Here is an 18,899-nt window from a genome sequence, read left to right on the forward strand (position 1 = left end):
AAGGCAGCATTTACAGTTCAAACAGACTCTTAAAGCTTAGAAATCTACAGGTGAACCACCTGACAGCAATTATGAGTAGCATGCATCTTGAATTAAGCCTGTATGGTGATACCATTTTCAGAAGCTTCTAGCATTATATTGTCTACTGTACAGAGTTATTTTACTTCAAATTATTTACAGAAAGCAATCTATTCCCAAAATTTATAATCCAGTAGTTGCATCTAAAGTCAAAGCTGAAGCTGTCAGAAGTGGGATTGAATGAAATAAAACCATTGAATAGTTTGATTTATTGTCTCTTACATACAGAGTGCCATTCACCACAAGAAAACAACCTTTGTGATAAAAAGCAGTAAACTGGTTTTAAATTTCTGTACACAATTTTGACAAATCATTTTAAGTCTAAAAGCATAGTGAAGTGAATTGTTTTTGTTTGTTTGCTTTTGACTGAAATTTCAAAAGTGGTCTTCAGATGCTGACATCTCAAACATGTTTTTAAATCAACATTTATTGGATCACTCAGAATTTCAGACTACGATGTCATTCTTTAGAAAACTGAGTATCAATTGAAGGTATAAAAGCCAAACAATTGAATGTACAATACTTCTAATTTACAACAGATGGCACTTTATAGCAAGGAATCTATAGTGTCTAATTAAAAGAACAGAAAGAATTGGATAGCTGATTACTTTGGAGGACACTGAAATGCCAAACTCTGCAGATGACAAAACTTAATCCTTAAATAAATTTGCAAGTATAGTTCTATAAAAATGAAAGTACAAAGAAGGAATCAAAAGCCAAAAAAAAAGAACTCTGAAGAAACATTCAAATTCACAGAAATTAATCACAGATGTTCTTCATAAATACAGGATGTTCCCATCTTCTTTTCTTCAAGTAGAATTTCTAGGTAGATTTGGATTTAAAGATAGCACAGAAAACATGACCAGACTATGGCTACTACTGCATACATGCTCAGAAAAGAACAGAGAATCCATTCCACTAATATCCCTCACTGTGCTAAGTGTCTGTGTAGATGTGAAATAGTGCAGGCTTGTGCAAAACTTTACAGGCGTTTTGACATCTAAATACAGACACAGGATTTTCAAAGGATGGGTTAAATAAGAAAGCTTGGAAACACTGCTGCCTATGAGTTACAACCCAAGGTACACTTTTTTATCTCAATATCTGAGGGGAAGGTACTTACAAATGAGATTGACAAAAGGCAAACTGAGAATTACAACATGTAAAGAAGCCCATGGGGAGTTAATAATTATCTTCAGTTACTTAATCATTGGTTTTAGAGAATGTCCAACTCTTTCACTGAGAAGACAAAAGGCAATGGACACAAGTTGCTAAATGGAAAATACCTACAAGTTTTCATGACATAACTCGTTGAGTATTGAGTATGTAAAGGCTACCCAGATCCTGTTTGCAGAATCCTGATCTATGGGGTTAAGTAAAACTCAGCCCTGAGCAAATTGGCTTAGCTTCCAGGACAGCTCTGCTTTGAGCAGGATGTTAGACTACATGAACACAAGTCCCTTCCAGGAACTTGGAGGATTCTCAACTGTCCAGAAGAAAAAGCTGCACAAATGGCTGAGACCAAACACCACATCTCATGCATTAATTTCTGAAAGATCATCCTTCAATTATGACACAATCTTATTCTCTCAGACTCCCAGAACAATCTTCACCTAGAGAATGTGACCAGCTTTCACCCTATGACGATGACACTTCATAAGGATACAGGAAGCCCTCTTTCTAATAAAGGGATGAGAACTATGTCTTGGTGGAAATCCTCATTCTGAACTAACCCAAAGAGAATTTTGATTTTAAAGTCACCTACTTTTCAGGTGTGTGATCCGGTTAGTGGAAAAGCTTCCCATTTTCTAAGGAATAGCTACTATGCTAGAAAAGAAAGGAACATTTGTAAATCTTGTGAGAGTTAGCGGATTAGAACTTACAATCTAACAGTATTCAGTACTGTTAAAATATTCTACCAATATGGAGAAGTTTAGGCACTCCAAATTCATTCTCATACTTCCAGGGCTAAGTGGCAAGCAAACAATACTTGTTAGTCTGAAATTTTTCATATGTCTGAGCTGAATCCTTAAGGTGACATGAAAAGGCCAGGCTTCTGTAGGCACACAATTATACCGAGGTTTTACTAAACACTGCTTTCCCCAGAAACTTTGCCTGGAGTGCATAAAACCTTTTGTAAATCTATCCTCTGTACATAACTAGCACTAGAAATTCCAAATGGAATTTGAGACAAAGAAGTCTGCTAATAAAGTACCAGATAGAGTTCCCCCTTTAGCAACACGTAAAGGAAAATTGCAAGTATAGAAAAGGGGCTGACTAGTATTATACCTCCACAGCATCTTGCAGTGTGAGTACCAGGCTAAGAAACACCGTGAGAGGTATGTTCGCTTCTGCTCCTAAAGGAAGCATTCTTTCTCCTGATTGCAACACAAAATTCAGGCATACAAGATTTACATTTAGCAGCCAAGAAAAACAAGATAGTGAAAATCCTGTGGTTACGGCATTTCTGCTGTAAATGGATTCCAAGCCAGATAACTTGTCATGTCAGTCTTAGAGCACTCATGGAAACACAGTTGTAATTTTAGCACAATTTTCCCTTCATTGAAAGGGCAGATTCATCTCTGTTGTGCAGATGAAAAGCTCCACACCCAGATGAACTGAAACACAAGCAGTTGTGCATTTCATGTACTTAGAATTAACTAAGTGGTCCAGATACTTTACAGTCAATTTCAAGATTGATCAATGCTTTTAGTGTCAAGAAAAGCTTTACTAATCTTATATTTACAAATTCTGTTCAAAATGAACTTGTTTTCATCCAGCTTCATCCAGCCGTAGTGCTATTGAAAACACAGGTCTCAATCCAGTTTGCTAATTGGCATCAGACTTCCAAATATCTGACTCAGGCTGCTTCCAATCTTCTCCCATTAGTCTCTTCAGATTCAATTCTTTGAAAAATTCCAAACGATGACTGTAGAGAAAGGAAAAAAAAAAGTTTCATATTATGCATCTAAAATGTATACTCAACAAGTTGAACTGATCTTTTTTTCCATGCTTCCTTAGGAATGTAACCACTACTGTTTCTGAAAACAGTACTGTTTCTTGTACTGGAAACAGGACAAAATCCTCAGCTATGAACAAACTTTGCTTTGTGCTGTGGTACTGAAGTGCTCACCTTTAAATTCTTCCAACTTATGTTGCCTGGAACTCCAGTCAGGTCAAGAACAAAATTATATCCCGTTTTATGACTTATATGCACTCCAGACAAATATTGTTTACTACTCTTGACCAATTCAAGAGTCATATCACAAGGATATCCTCTCCTTACAGTAACAAGGAAGACAGAACAATGCAATGAAGCTAGTAAATATTTTTTTCCTGTAAGACTCAGTTGCTTTTAAACATTATGAATTGCTTTTTGCTAAGAAGCTCTCGTTTAGGCTGCCACACAGAAACAATTGAGATGACAAATAAGCTAATTTCTAATTAATACTTATATTAAAAAACTGCCAAACAGTAAACAGAACATCTGACACTATTAATCATTTAAGTAGGTAAATGAAATTCTCTAAATAGGAAGCATCAATTTGACATGTGAAGACAAACTAAGAGTGATGAAAACAACCTCTTTATATGAACGCATCTGCTAACAATGTCTGAAAAAGTCTGGATTTTTCTTTTTTTGAAAAGGTACTCTAGAAAGAATCCCTTCCTGAAAAGTATCACAAGCGTTCTCCAGTTTACCTAATTGTCATGTTATATTGACTAACAAGTTTGCATAAGAACTATAGCGGTCCCCTAGAGCTAGTTCCGTTACACAAACTGTCCACAAGTAGCAGCCTGTATAAAGTCATTTCAACCACACAGTTAGGAAATAAGCAGGCCCACAGCACAATTTAAATATCAAGATATTCTAGTCTTTCTGTTGATACTGGGTATCCTTTTATTATACTTCTCAATTTTGTCTGCCTTTTCAAATTTTCCATAATATGAAGCCATCCATAGACATGAGTCTGTTTAGAACAGTAGGGGAGAAGCAAAAGAGATTCACCTGAGATGTATCTGGTATGATTAACACTAAGTGTCATTTCAGGAGGTGCTGTAGGCAAAGAAAAACCTGAACAACCCATCTATGATTTAGCAAAGGAAAGTGATAACAGATGTGAATGGTGTCGAATGCATCATTTGCTATGCGCCCAGGGGATAACAGAAATCAAGCACTAATTACAGCTACCTGGCAGTTCTTTACACTAAGTACAGCGCCAATGGATGTGGGGCTAAGCAGTATAATTCAAATAGCACTAGCACTCAGTCTGAAAACCAAATTAGGTTTGTTGTACAAGCATTGGAAGACAAATGCAACTACGTTACAGAAGAACTAATTTTGTTCTTACAAATCTGGTTTCTGTCCTTCTTGAAGTTCACATCGAGGCACAGGATGAAGTGCTTCATATGTTCTCTGGTCTCCTGAGCCATGAATTGCAAATGCATTAAACTTGTTAGTGCATGGTGGAAAATAATTCCAAGGAAGATGAGCTTTACCCTCCCATTTGGTTTCCATTCTGGTCACCTCAAATTCCAAGGGAAGTTCTTCCTGTTAAAGGCAGAAAAAAGAGATAGTTAACTTCTAATCAGCCAACATGCACCTAAAAAGTTACTTTCTGTACGTTACGAATGCACTTGACCACTTACTTTCCATACTCTTCTTTTGCCAGAAAGCAGCAACAATAAGTGTTGTCCATGACTGTCAAAAATCAGAGCCACAATTTTCTTAAAACGATGCCAAGTTATTAGTGTACTTTTCTGCCACAAATTTGTACATCCACCATATTGAAGCAGTTTCTGCGCCCAGAGCTTTCCTCATGCATACATTTCACAAGCATTACAGCTAGAAATGCAAATTAGTATTCACAACTTTTTCCAGCATGCTGTACTTACGGACAAAGTTCAACTTCTAAATACTGTTCAGTTCTGTCACTCAAGAAAAATGCCTCTACAACTTAAAAAAAGACACAGGCTGTCAATGCTTTATATTAGTTACCGATTTTATAGTATTCCAAGACTTTCACATCCCATTTAAACAATTGTTTTCATAATGGCTTTTGGCCTATGCCATTCCAGAAAAAAAAATTCTTATGCATGAGAAAAATGGCAGTTCTACTAAGTAGCGTTAGCTCTCAGCGCAGTAAGAATAGCACCAGCACAACTATTTCACCCAATATGCTTGCTACAAATAGCGTTAAGACAGAGATCATGGCCAATCACACTCACAGCAGACTCTCACCCTAAAGCACTTAAGGGCCAGAGTCTTGTATTTGCTGGTAGCCTGAGGATTCAGAGCACCAGACGCAGCAGAACACCAAAAAGAGGAACTCACAGCAAAGCACACACACCACAATTAAAAAGCCTGCTGAATCTCAGAAATATTAAGAAAGTAGTAGCTTTCAAAACGCTCTGCCCTGTAAATAGCTGATCCTTTGGACAAGGAATTACTTGTTTCAGATATACCGGAACATTAGGTGCGACTACTGAATCACTTTTTTAGGACTGTTAGTTAGAACTATACTGGCGTTTCTCGCAGTAAAGGTATTTTATCATAAAGCTTTAGTTAGAGTTAGAACTAGATATGATTTATTATGCTGTTTTACATAAGCCTACTTGGTATAATAGATATCGAAATGATGCTATTAATGTTCCAGTAGAGCTTAAATCAGAGTATTTCAATAATCAGAAAGCAGAGAACTGTTAGAAGCATTAAGTTGCTACATTATTCAAAGCAACAGGTAAAGATGAAAGTATCGACAGGAAAGAAGAGAGAAAACAGCATTACTGCAGGGATATTTCCCATTCTATTTGGGTACAATGTTGAATCATATTATGAGCTCTACTTTCTTTGTTTCATACCTTCCTGTTCCTGAAATTGACTTTGGAAAAGTAAGCAATTAATAGAAGGATGTTTTAGCTATTGTTCTCTACTACTTAAAGAGAAACTATATTTAGGATTTCAATTCTATTTACCTACTGCAAATGCATTTATATATACACATCTCATAAAATTATTTTAATACTAAAATATGTCAAGCCTTAATTGTTCCACAAGTTATATCAGTAACCCAAAAGCCAAGTTTCAACGTCCATACTATTGACATCAGGAAAAGTCAGCCTCACAATTTTTGAGACCAATCCTGTTCACTGTAGTCCATTTCCTTTATGTCCACCAAGTGACATAAATGTAACGTTTTCTTCTTTTTCCTAGTCATCTGTATAGTTGCAATACTATAAAAATAACCTTTCACCTTACTGTCAAGTGTTTGTGATGAAAAAATTCACCATCTAAAAAGCGAGCATCCCTCTTGATACATTTGGGGGTAGTTTATGGCTAGATACAGTATGACATTTACAGTTACTTAAGGAACTTCCTTAAGGGGGGGACAAGGGTTACAAGGAAGTTCTTCACCAGCTTTCTTTCCCAGAGCCCTCAAGACAAAACAGGAAGGAATTTTACTTTACGTTTCATATCTGGATCTTTAAAAGCAGTACCGCGACCAAAGGAACTGAACTAGTAGATGCCATACATTCAAGACTTAAAATTAGATCAGTTTTTAAAAATAGCCATCAGAGAAACTTAAACAACAACCAGGCATATTAAATACAGATGAACATCAGCATGTACACAAATCAGATAATTGCAGCAAAACAGTTACACTTACCCTCATAGTCCCACAGGTTTCTGAAGGGCTTCCCTAGCTCTCCAAGTGGTGCTGGAGGATCATTAAAGAAGGGAGCACTAACTTCCATTAGCAGCCCTCCGTCATATGACTTCAGCCCAATTGTTACCGGCTCATGGCTCACAGGTAAATCATCCCATGTGTGTTCAATTGTGAATTCCATTTTAATATTCTGCATAAGACAAATGAGAAAGGAAGTTTCCATAAAAGAGCCCAGATACCATTTCAGTACCAACTGTACTGGCCGCTTGGCTAAGAAAAAAAGCCTTGCCAGTTAAGCTGTGGAAAAGTAAGTTTGCACGAAGCATAAATTTCCCAGACAGGACCAACAGGAGAGCACTTATTGTTCTCAGTCTTATTTACGAATGAAGAAAGATGGTCACTTGAACAAGTCACTGTTTTAAAACCATTATTTTACTGAATTCCTCTGTAGAGCAAGTGATATATGACAAGTCAAAGTCTGTATAGTGTTAGCTGGATTCCTCAACTCAAGGCCGAAACAACATTAGGATAGTGAGACAAATCCGTGTCTCCTCAAATGTCTCCGTTTGCCTCTTGTACGACATAAGCAGCTTCCATATGTCAGCTCCGTAACCCAGAGTCTCTACAGCTAGAGACTTTGCCAGCAGTCCTGCCGTTACACAGTCAGAACAGGATCCAACTACAGACTGCTTAGAGAAACTCACCCCCATCCTGATCACATGTACGCACACCCTCCTTAGGGCCAGTCAGTTCTAGGACAAGCAAATGGCATGCCCTTGGAGGGCAGACTCCAAAGCAGACTGGGGAGGAATTGCTCTTACACTCACCTATAGCCATACTTCTGCAATGCCAGACAGACTATTCTGAAAGGGAGAACCATTTGTGCAGGCAGAAGTTAGAATATTCTGCATGAGTCCTTACCAACATAAGAACAAGTTACAGGCAAAAAAAATAATGAAGCTGTATCAGTCATTTTGTCAATAAAAAGACAGCTGCGTCTGTTACAATCCCCAAATCACGTTTCCAGACAACAGAAGAACTGAAATAGTTTAGCTTTATAAAGCAGTAACATGAATGCTTTTCATAGGTTTTTACACTTCCATGGTTACAAATGACTTTTAGAAGTTTTGCCAAGCTTAAGACATTTCACTGCCTACCTAAACACTTTCCAAAACCATCAAATATTTATCTAGAGAACAGATAAACAAAGCAGTCATAACTACATGCTGTTAGATGATTTTGTAATATGAGAAAAACAGATTGACAAAAAATCTTCAGTGAATCTGAAATGCAAGACAAAAAAATCTGCTACAGTTTTGCTTGGCGGTCATTGCAAACCAGCCAAAGCAAAGGATTTTGAGAAAAACTGCAGAAAAACTGCAAGCACATCTTATTAAATAAGATCTGCAGAGCAACCGAGAATGCTGCACTTCAACATTTCTACCTTAGAAACAATCGCACAAGTCTTGAGAACAACCTTAATCTATATAACAAGCAAAAGAATAAGTGGAGCACAGTTTCCAAAAAGTTTATGGCCCCTTATCCTTCTCCTCCACAGTATCAAGAGCTCTGTCGCGTTCCCACAAGAGTTCCACAACAGAACCTGCTGAACTACTTTGAGCACTACTTTAACCACAGTGTCTGAAAGGAAAATTAGACGCAACAGATGTAACACCTTGCTATTTGTACATGTAGGACAGACAGATGACTTTACTATAAAAAAAAAAAAAAAAATTTAACTCCTACAGTGACAGCTTATTGGGTAGAAACGTACAAGTTCTAAGGATGATCCACGTTACCATACGCAGACTTAGTGAAGTTGGTTACTAGCATGCTTTTCAATTATAATAAAGATAGCAATACAGAGCAATGGTATGGAGCAATGGGGTTGTTTAAAGTAGAGAGGATCTTCAATCTACTCTTAACACTATACATGCCCAGAAGGCTCAGCCAAACACCAGCACACCATACAGAAGAAGTTCTTAGCCACCTGCAATTGCTCCCACTGCACACCCCCAAGCTGCATGCAGCTCGCAGCACCCGGTTCGGGCACTCACACCTGAGCTCCCCCAGCATCACACCTGACCGCCCTGAGAACGCTGCTGCACCTGGGGCCACCTCACGTCTCCTCAGAGAGCTTTGTGCCTTCCATCCCGACCCCCATCCACACGGGAAGCGGGACAACACCAAGCAGCTGTGCTCCGGGTTCCCTAACTGCCCTGCCAGGCCAAGGAAGCTGGAAGCCGCGAAGGAGAGGGCAACTTCCACCAGCCACAATCCCGTAGCTGGACACAAGCTTCCAGGAGGAGCCCACCAAGGGACTAACCCACACCCCCAGGCGCCTACAGCGACCCTAACGGCCAACGCTCCCCAGCCAACCGCCCTCACCTCACGCCAACCGCCGCCGCGCGCGCACCCAACGGCCGCCCCTCAGCGCCTCGCCGGCGCGTGCGCAACCGTTAGCGCAGCGCCCCGCCCGCTGCAACCGCCGCTTCCTTCGCTACGGGCTCCGGCGGCTGGGGTAACGGTGTCGGTAAGGGGCTCGGAAACGGGGGCTCCGCCGCCTCTGAGGCTGCGGTGACGGCCCTGACCGCCGGCATGGCCGCGGAGCTCGGCGGCGGCGAGCCAGGTGAGGCGGCTGGCCCCGGGGCTGCCCCCGGCCGCTGGAAGGAGGCGGCCCCTGGGAGCCTGGGGCGGTTCTTGCACGGGGAGGGAAAGAGGGAAGCCTTCAGTCCGTGGTTGTAACAGCAGGGGGGTGTTTTCTGTGGTGTCTGCTGCGAAAAACAACGATATGAAAACTTCTATGGCTAGCAGAAGACTAATCGTTAAAAGGGCGTAATGAGGGTAATAGCCAGGCACGAGAATTTTTAGGATCGTGCCTCTTTATTTACGAAAATGTTACTCTGCTTAACTGACACCTGAAAGACCAAAAAAAAACTGTCTTCTGATGACATGTGTGTTACAGACTGAAAACTATACCTGTAAGTATGTGTTCTGTTATGGTTTGGGTAATTTTAATGCGAGCGTAAAACGAGTGGATCAGAGTGTACTTAGACTGCTTAACGCCAAAATACTGACTGGCAAAAGATGCTTCTGTAGAGTTTATATTTCTAAAAATAGGCAGTTGATGTGTTGTCCCAAGAATTTTGCTGACCCTGTCATTGTAGTCTGTGTGGTGGGGAAATCGGGTAGCGCGAATGGACAGGATCACGGTGCAAGAAGTGCCGTGACCGTGCTTCACGCAACTCAAGTATTCAGCTGATACTAAGCTTGTTAGGACAGTTCTGGATGGGCAGAGGTGGAGGGACAACTTGTGATTCAAAGGACCTCAGTAGCAGAAAAGCTTCTGTCTGTACCAACAGTAATCTTGCCTCAGAAGCCTCTATCTTTCTTGAGTTTTGTTCAAATATTTGTTATACTGTGACGTGAACAAATGGCTTAGGTTCAAATGTTGTGGATTTCCTTTTTTATGTATTTGATGTGTTTGGCTGTAGTTTCTTATTTTATAATTGTGTGACTCCAAATGGAGCTTAGACAATATACACCATGAAGTGGCAAGACTTGCCTTTTCTCTCAAGGATATCTCTCAGAAAAAATGCATCCTGCAAAGATGCTGAACAAATTTTAAGTTAGTTTACGTGGTAGTTGAGACACAAGCTATTTGAGGCCTGTTCTAAGTCTGATATATTTAATGATGTTCTACTTTTTTCATAGATGATGTCCAACTTCTAAAGTGTTGAATGTGTGTAATACACAGAGATTCTGTAAGCACTATTAAATGCAGCTTTATAGCATAAATACTTGTTGCGTTAATACCTGTAACGGAAGTTCTCATAACGAAATGCTGATCCCTGACACTGATCAGTTATAAATTGTTTTGGCTGAATTCATTTTGAAGTATCAGCAGCCAATCCTACATGTGATAGTTATCCATTCCATTACATATTTTTGTGATAAGCTACTAAGTACGTCTTTTATCTGAATGAATTTTATGATTACTGTTGAAGGTGAATGCTTCTGCAATTGGTGTCTAAGGTCTATCCTCCTTTTGCACCTATGTTCATGTTCTGAGATTGCTTTGGCTGGTTAGGCCAACTACTCTTCCAGGTCCTGTTTGTTGACATCCCCTTTATATTCTGTTCTCTTTTTTTCTGTAGATTCCTGTAGCATATTAGAACCACAAGAAGAACCATTGCAATGCATATCAAGAAAAACAGGGGAGAAATTTTAAGTCGAAACAGTTGTATTGTCTTCCTGACCCCCTTTTTTTTCTCTATCCATTTCAGTTACAAAGGTTTAAATCAGATTCTCAGGGATTCTCAGATTCTTGGCCAGATGGAAGAACGCTATAAATGAATGGGAAAAGCTGCTGTTTTCCCTTTCCAACCTTTTGCTGATTCTTCCATTTGCAGTACAAGTAGTCTCTGAAATCCTAATAGTCAAAGTTAGATTAGTAGAGAAGAGCGATGCCTTAGTTGATGTTTATTTCTAAAAATGCAGGTACTAGCAGTCTGCATGTCTTTCTTGCTTGGGTTTCTTCTGAATATACATGAGTGCTCAGGTTCATGTATCAATGAAGTTCTTGTGGCCTAAATTTGTTGAATGTTTATATGTCTGTCATTTATATGAATGCTTGTTGAATGTTTATGGGTCCAGTTCCCAGCAACAGGTTAATTTTGTATCATCCAGCTAATTGAATTGGCTCCGGTGTGATCCGTTGCACTTAGTCCTCATGAATCGTTAAGATGTTGTGTATGTTATGGCTTTTCTAGGCAAAAAAATAAAATAATTTCTAGGAGGTAATGATATGAAAGACGTCAAATTATTTCTTGTTAGTCTTTGTATTTTTTGAACTCCTACTTTCCTGAAAATAATTGCACTAAGTAGAATTTTATGAAGCATGTTGTGTACCTTCAAAGCACTACACCATAAAACATTTCTGACTGCCAGTCAGGTTTATCTAGATAAACGTTCGTGTTGTATGATCTTCTAACTTTTATTGTATTTTTCAGATCAGAGGCTAAATGTGGCATTTGAACAGCATGAAACGGATGAAATTTTGAGCAGCACTGCTGAGCAGGTATGTGAACTGAGGTATGAAAGTAGTTTAAAGAAAAAAATCTCAGTTTTAAGACATACATCTGTGCATACCTAGAACATAGTCCACTTCAGTGTCATTTTGCCTTGAGCCCATTGCACATCTGCAGAGTTGCTTCTAGATTTCAAAGCAGCAGCAGAATAAAACTGTCATAACAACAATGAATTCTGCTATTTTTAGTGCATTTTTAAGTTTGTCATATGCAGGAGAACACATCCCTGCAAAGACACTTGATTTCTGCAGAGTAGACTTTCTCACTTCTATAGGCTTTTTTGTCTTGTGTGAAGATAGCATTTTGTGGTGAGTACCATAAGCCTGTCTGAAAATCTGTGCAGAACTTAGGGCATCAGCACTTTCCTGATGCTGGGATGCGTGGAGATGAACTTGGCACTTGCACAGACTTGTAAGGGTTCTTTTACGAAAGAGCTGATTCCCCCTCAGATGTTGTTATGCTTTACATCAGAGCATCTCCAGGAAAAAAAAAAATCAATTGTATTTTTTTCAAATTGGGCCAGAGTTCAAGGATTTTTTAATGTAAACCTAAAAGCGATTGTATGGGATATTGTACATGCTTTCAGTACAGACAGAATAAACAGCTTTGAGTTGCATATTTTAAAAAATAAATAAATAATAGCTACATGCAGTCATGTGCAAGTACTAACATAAGATATTCAATTACAGAAAAATGTCTTTGGAGGTGATGGTATATCTGGATCCAGGATAATGGACCAAAGGTAACTGATTCCAAAAAAGCGAGAATACTAATTCAAAAAAAAAACCTCATTTGCTTTTAAAAGTGTAAATATCCAGTTGGGCCTAGTTTTATGTACACTTACTTGCTCACAGCTCTGAGGACTTGTAAGGGGATGTCTGCAAAAGTGTTCCTGTAACAGTTGTGTTTAAATAAATCCTCTGTTTATTCAGGGATTTAAATATGACTTTTCTTGCACAGTTTATAAAATAAAGAACAGGAGATAAGGAATAATCTAATGTAAATTTTAAGACAGTAAAGTGCAGGTGAGGTTGTACGAATCTAGGTAACAGAGGTGTCTGTTAAACAAGTCAGGTGGGTATTTTTTAAAATGTTTGCTTGAGAAGTTGACTAACAGTGCACAAATAAACTTTTCTGTATGGCCACTAGTAAATTGTTTAATGGTCATTGTCCTCTTCTTGCTGTTACAAACTACCCTTTATGGTTAGGTTTTAAGACTTTATCACTAATAGAGAATTTTTCAGAGAATTACTGTAGTCTACAAAAATACTGGGAAGGAAGGAAGTATGCAAGTAGAACTGCATTTTTTTACATTATCTTATAGGTCCTTTACTGTTGTATGTGAAAGTAGTAAGAAAGTCTAGTTTCTAATCTTTGGAGATTTTTATCTATGCATGAAATACTAATGCATTACAGCTCATTTACAATGTTGTGTATTCTAATTCTCTTATACAGTAAGTCTGTGGTTAATGATCATACTTGAAAAGTAATTAAACTTGTTCTCTTGATGTTGGTGAATATTGGTCTTGGAAGTAAACTGTTTTGTTCTGTTCTCTAGGTTAAGAATTCTGTAAAACTAGTTGATTATCAGGACAATGTTTCAGCATTTACAAAATGGCTTCTGAGCATGTTTTTCCAATTTTCAGCTTATCACCTCTAATTGTAGAGTATGATAAACACCTGGAAGAGATGAGGGAGCAGCTGCGGATTTATCAGGTATCTATGTTGCCAACATTTTGCACTCTAGTGCTTTACTGTATTAATATGTAGGCTACTATTTTTTGTCTGTTGAGGAAAGCATGCCTGTATCATGCTTCACAAAGTTCCAAGACCACAGCCTACCTCAAATGAATGAATAGAACTTTCTATGAAAAGCTGGGAGGTTGTCCAAATTATGCCATTACTGTGTTTGTGGAAGTGGTGGTGTGAAACACAACATGCAGGTTTTTGTCTCTGGACATTCTGATATTGTTGCAGGTACTTTCCTAGATGACACTGAGATGAGGCAGATATTTCCCCCTTTCCCTACAGGTCTGATCTTGGCCACACAGTCCAGCTCGGTCTTGGAAGTAGATACACCCATACTTCTATGTTCTTATTCAAACTCAAATAATTGAAATGTTTGATATCATGGAGACTGGGGGAGAGGGAACTGTTTGTCTTCCTTTCAAAGCACAGGCAAATGAAACCAATGATTCCTATGATTCCTGAAAAGTAAAGTGTGTTTAATAATTAAAATTTGTGGAGCAAAGATCAGTTCTCACTTGTGATCTACATGCAAAAGCTACATTACAGTTTTGTTTCAGTGCACTTAATCTTATGTCCATAGTAGAGCATCCACAAATAGTCTTCAAACTTGGTTGATTGCAGAAGGGCACTCCTTCTGTTAACAAAGCAGTTGATTCAGCTATTACAAACTGAAATTGTTCCTTAAAGAGTTCTTAAACTTTTTTCTTAATTCATCCTGTACACAGTAAGTATTTATCCACCGTATCCGTAAAAGAACATGATTTAATTAAAAATGTATCTGTAAGAGCTATAGGAATTCCCAAAGCTAAGTTTAATGGTCATAACAACTTAGAAATGCTCAGGTGTAACTTTTTAACAGGATTTAGCAGCTGTTAAATTTAAGTGGCATCTTGTGACTTTTCTTACAGAAGGAAATGTTACTTTCATTTACTACATTGTGTTGAATTATGTTGTCTGTGTTTTACAGTATCACTCAGAGAAAAACATAAGAGCGAGTTGCTCAAGTTTGTCGCTTAAGAGCTTACTTGTGCATGTTTTTGTATTAGGTACAGATAGGTGAGATGAGACTAAAATCTGAGCAAGTCACCAAGGAAAATGAAAGGTAAATAAGTGTACTGACTTATTATTGCTGTTGTTCTTGATTTTTAAATCTTAGGTTTTTTTTTTCCTAAGACTTTGAAGTCTTGTGAAGCCACTTAATAATTCAAGATTTCATACTCATGTACTTAGTGTTAGTTAAGTGCTTAATATATATTACACCACCAGACTAGGAGGTTCAGCCATATCTGTGTAAAAGAACTAGATACAAAGCTATTTAAAACTGTTTATTGTTTTTCTAGAACATATCTTGCTTAATAGATTTAAATGTCAGATGTCAACATTATGTACAGATCGAAGGTACATAACTTAGTTGATTTAAAAAAATAATATGTTAAAGAAATATTTTGCTGAACTTGTTTCTTTGAATTTCAGGCTTCATGCAGAGTTGAAAGAGGTTCTTGAGACACAACTGGAGGCTCTTCCTTTCATGCCTCTGGGAACCGATCTTCCTGCAGATGAAGGAATAGTGAGAAACCTTCAAGAACAAGTACAACTGACAAATCAAGTGCGTGAGATGAAACATTTGTACTGTTTTATTTCTCTTTTGCCTTAGCAGATTAGGAGAAGATGGTTTATTTCTTGGTTCAGAATTCATTTAGAACACTTTCTTGAGACTATTTTGAGATCGTCTTGATTTTACGTAGCTAAAAAAAGGTATGTATAGTATGGACAGCAAAACCTGAAGGAAGTTCCTTTCTAGTTTCATACACCTAGGAAGTTTTTATGTTAATTTGCCTCTAATTTTACCTAGTTTACTTGATCTTTATGTTGATTTCCTGACCAGGAGATGAATAAAATATTCTGTTCAGTTCAAGTTACTGTGGTAGGTTGTCATTTTGATTTAAAGAAAAAAACATCGTAATGTGAAATGAAGAGGCAAGTATATGTGGAATATAGAAAGTAACAATTAAATCCAAAAAGATCAGCAAAATCTCATGAACATGTTGCAGTGATGTGTCAATCCTGTTGCATTGGACTAAATTGAAGCTAAATTGACAGCTGAAGTTTTGTATTTGACTCTTGATATACCATAGCCCTAGAGTAAATACTTGTAAAAGTTTGCGTTTGACAGTTTCAGAACTTTAGTGGAACTGCTTTTCTGGAGAGAGCTACAAAACTGTGCAAAACTTGCAATTCTCATCTGCGTGGAATTTGAACTCGCAAACATCTTTTTCTACCTCTGAATTTGTTGTTTTGTCTTTGTGGTTGTAATATGTACAGAGTACAAAAAGACATTTCAGAAGAAAAGTTAAGTCTTTTCTTTTTGGGGAACAGTAGATGAAAGTAAATGTACTGTAGTAAGACAGTATTTTATATAGACCTTTGTTCTGCAACTTCTTAGGAAAAAGAACAAGCAATAGAGCTCTGGCAGACTGTATCACAGGAGCTTGATCGCCTTCGGCAGCAGTACCAGGAACGCATGACTGAAACGCAAATCCACGTGGCTGAAAGACAAAAGCAGAAAGTAATTTTCATTTATATTTTTGTTAATTTTTGAATGTCATTGTATACGGTGAAGATTTTGGGTCTGTGTGTAGTCAAACTGAGGTGGGGTGGTTCTATCATACTGTTTTCTGTAATAGTCACATCAAATGTTGAGTGGTCAGATGTGTTCACTGATGCATCAAATAATTGCTAACATGTTGTAGATACATGTTTGCTACTGTGAAATGTTTGTAGTACCATCATAGCCTGTGTGGCCCATTAGAAGTACTGTATGCTTTCATTTAACTGAGTGAAATTCAGATACATTTTTCAGTAGTAAATCTAATTTGCTAGATTACCAGGTCAACAGCTAGAAGTAATCAAATCACTAATTTACAAAGTATATTGGATTTCCTGTAATGTGCATGAATTTTCAAAAATGTTTTTAGTTGACTGATCATCATATCCTTATGATGGTAAACACAAGAAGCTCAATCCTTTTTTTTAGGATCAGCTGACTAGCTTCCACCAGCTGACTCAGCAACTGCATGCAGCCAATGAGAAAATAGAGTTGGTAAGTAAAACCTGAGCAGTGACTTACTGAATTTATTTTTTCTACAGGAGCCCTGAAGCGCAAACTGAAAGCAAAATGTCCCTCATAGATACGTGCTTGGATAGACCTTGTGCCATTCAGATTTGCAAACTTGTCTAGGAACAAGTCAAAAATCGAGAAGTAATGGCTTTTAAATCAAGAAGTAATGGCTTTTTTTCCTGAATTCTGAATTTCCTTAAAATTCTTTATTTAAATACTTAAATTCTTTGTTGTGCCACCATTTGCAAGCTGTGGGCTGAAAAAAATGTAGTGCTTCAGTCAAGCCGCTACTGATATTGAGTACAATACTGCAGATTGCTATAGAATTGTATCTTGCAAGCAGTTCTGTTTACAAGCTATTTCAGTAGTTCTAATAAAAGCAAAATAATGCACTCAGAGAGGATTTTTTACCTTATATAGTCAGTGACTAACAAAATCAACTGTTCTTTGAGGTTGATAGCCACATTAGAGTTATTGAGGGATTGCTGTCAAACAGTCTCAAGGAGATACAATGAGCTTTCAAAACAGTTCTGGTGAGGATTTGGAATTTGCAGACTGATCTGCTATTATAAGCAAAGCAGTAGGAGGTAACAGAAAATAGAATGTCTGAATGCTTAAAATCATAATATTGGAAAAATGATGCGGAGAAGGGTGAAATACATGTTTTCTTTGAAGAAGACAATGTTAAGGTAAAGGTTATCCATTTGTTTGCGTTCTCCACACAGTTTGACAAGGTCTGTTACGAATGTCAAGAAATAAAGAAGCATTCCCTTTCTTAAGCTACAAAACTGAAAAATGAGGAGTGGAGAGCAGAAGTAACTAGTTGTTTTGTTTTTTTATCATGGCTAAACATCTGTGTTCCGTAGATGTGTTCAGGTTTGAGCTTTTCGGCATATTTATAAATGTTCTGGAAATGAGATCCAGTAATGAAACAACAGCACTCACTACTAATGTTAAAGTATTTAAGCTAACGAAAACTGAAATAGGATACAGAAATTTGCAGTAAGACATGATATCAAATACATGAATGCATTTTGTCAGACATTTTATTAATAATTATACAAGCAGAATAACCCATGAGGGCAAAATGGAGCTTTCACGTAGGGTACTTAGTATTAGTCCTGAAATATTTGTTAACGCTCAGAATACATATTTTACAAGTATGAAGGTTCTGAAAACAATTCTCAGCAACAGTCAAGAAAGCAAGAAGAATGTTAGCATTGGGGTTGGGTACTGAGCTGAAGTCCACAGTACAGTAGGGTCTTGAATGCTACCTATATTCAAGTTGTGGTCATCTCTCATCTGAATGTAAGATCTAGGAAAGGCTAGTTGGATAACAAATACTAAATTACTTTCAGATGAGAGGACACCTGAAAGAGGATGAGATTTCTAGCACTCTGGGTCGCATAGAAGGTTGATAGATAAACAATTGCTTGCTGCCTCAGGGCAAGAGGGCATTAAATACAAGGTTTTGGTTTGTTGTTTTTTTTTTATTTATTATTATTAGTCAGCCTATTTAAAACAAAGGAATTCTTTCCAGCAGTATGTGGTCTACTGTGATACTCATTTATCTAAGGTATTCTAGGTACCTAAAGCAACTAGATGGGAAATGTAGATGGTAGATCTGAGCTATTACAGTCCTCATCTCTGGAAGTTCTTATACTACCAACAGGGGAAAGAAATGGAAGATGGGGTAACATCACCCTTCATTTGCCTTTCTATATTACTGTACCTAAAGCCTGGCACCTTGGAGACCAGCCAGTGTTACATAGACTTTATCAGGTATTCTTACGGCATTCTATTCTGTAGAAATGTCCTTTAACTCTGAATATATGAGACTTTCAATAAAATGGGAACATGCTATAAATCTCTCCTTGTTTTGCAGAGCAATCAACAATTTCTACAAACTGTAACGGAACAGAATGTGGAACTAGAGCAGCTACGAAAGCAACTGAGGTATAAAACAGGCAATTTAAAAATGATATTTTTTTCCTATAGCCTTTTTTAGCTTACTGCTTTATTATGGGCCTCTTTTTGTCCTGTAGCACCATTTGTACAACATCCTGTTACGTAGGTGGCTACTCATCACGGTCCTGAAATTTGAATGTTCAAAGTAGCTTTAAATTTTAACACTTAAAATTTCTCCAAGAGCTCTAAACCATAGCCTATGGGGACATTAGAGGTAAGAGAAGCTTT

At 37.8% G+C, this 18,899-nt stretch overlaps 2 protein-coding genes across 10 annotated transcripts in view; one reads left to right on the top strand and one right to left on the bottom strand.

Moving 5' to 3' along the window:
* Positions 1-259: 259 nt before the first annotated feature.
* LOC308194077 (UPF0462 protein C4orf33) lies at positions 260-9,273 on the bottom strand (the record flags this gene model as incomplete). Of its 4 annotated transcripts, none has more annotated exons than XM_080589476.1 (6): positions 260-3,007; positions 4,431-4,630; positions 4,729-4,780; positions 4,975-5,035; positions 6,747-6,936; positions 9,135-9,273. In XM_080589476.1, the coding sequence occupies 5 exons, from the start codon at positions 6,925-6,927 to the stop codon at positions 2,908-2,910; spliced, it is 594 nt and encodes a 197-aa protein (XP_080445602.1). In that variant the 3' UTR covers positions 260-2,907. The 4 variants fall into 4 exon arrangements, with proteins under 4 accessions (XP_080445602.1, XP_080445603.1, XP_080445604.1 ...); XM_080589477.1 differs by lacking the exon at positions 9,135-9,273 and adding an exon at positions 8,855-9,128; XM_080589478.1 differs by lacking the exon at positions 9,135-9,273 and adding an exon at positions 8,828-9,128.
* SCLT1 (sodium channel and clathrin linker 1) overlaps positions 9,240-18,899 on the top strand; it is a 47,189-nt gene continuing 37,529 nt past the window's right edge. For 4 of the 6 annotated variants that reach the window (XM_080589467.1, XM_080589469.1, XM_080589471.1 and 1 more), the window contains exons 1-9: positions 9,539-9,727; positions 11,759-11,826; positions 12,526-12,578; positions 13,483-13,552; positions 14,632-14,687; positions 15,059-15,191; positions 16,029-16,151; positions 16,620-16,685; positions 18,589-18,659. In XM_080589467.1, coding sequence (XP_080445593.1) covers positions 9,694-9,727; positions 11,759-11,826; positions 12,526-12,578; positions 13,483-13,552; positions 14,632-14,687; positions 15,059-15,191; positions 16,029-16,151; positions 16,620-16,685; positions 18,589-18,659 — 674 coding nt within the window. In that variant the 5' untranslated portion in view covers positions 9,539-9,693. Of the gene's footprint in view, positions 9,376-9,538; positions 9,728-11,758; positions 11,827-12,525; positions 12,579-13,482; positions 13,553-14,631; positions 14,688-15,058; positions 15,192-16,028; positions 16,152-16,619; positions 16,686-18,588; positions 18,660-18,899 lie in introns of those variants that run through there. The other 2 variants (XM_080589468.1, XM_080589472.1) reach the window with 2 other exon arrangements.

Source organism: Anser brachyrhynchus (genome assembly GCF_964034855.1).
Source record: "Anser brachyrhynchus genome assembly, chromosome: 4".
Classification (NCBI taxonomy): Eukaryota; Metazoa; Chordata; class Aves; order Anseriformes; family Anatidae; genus Anser; species Anser brachyrhynchus.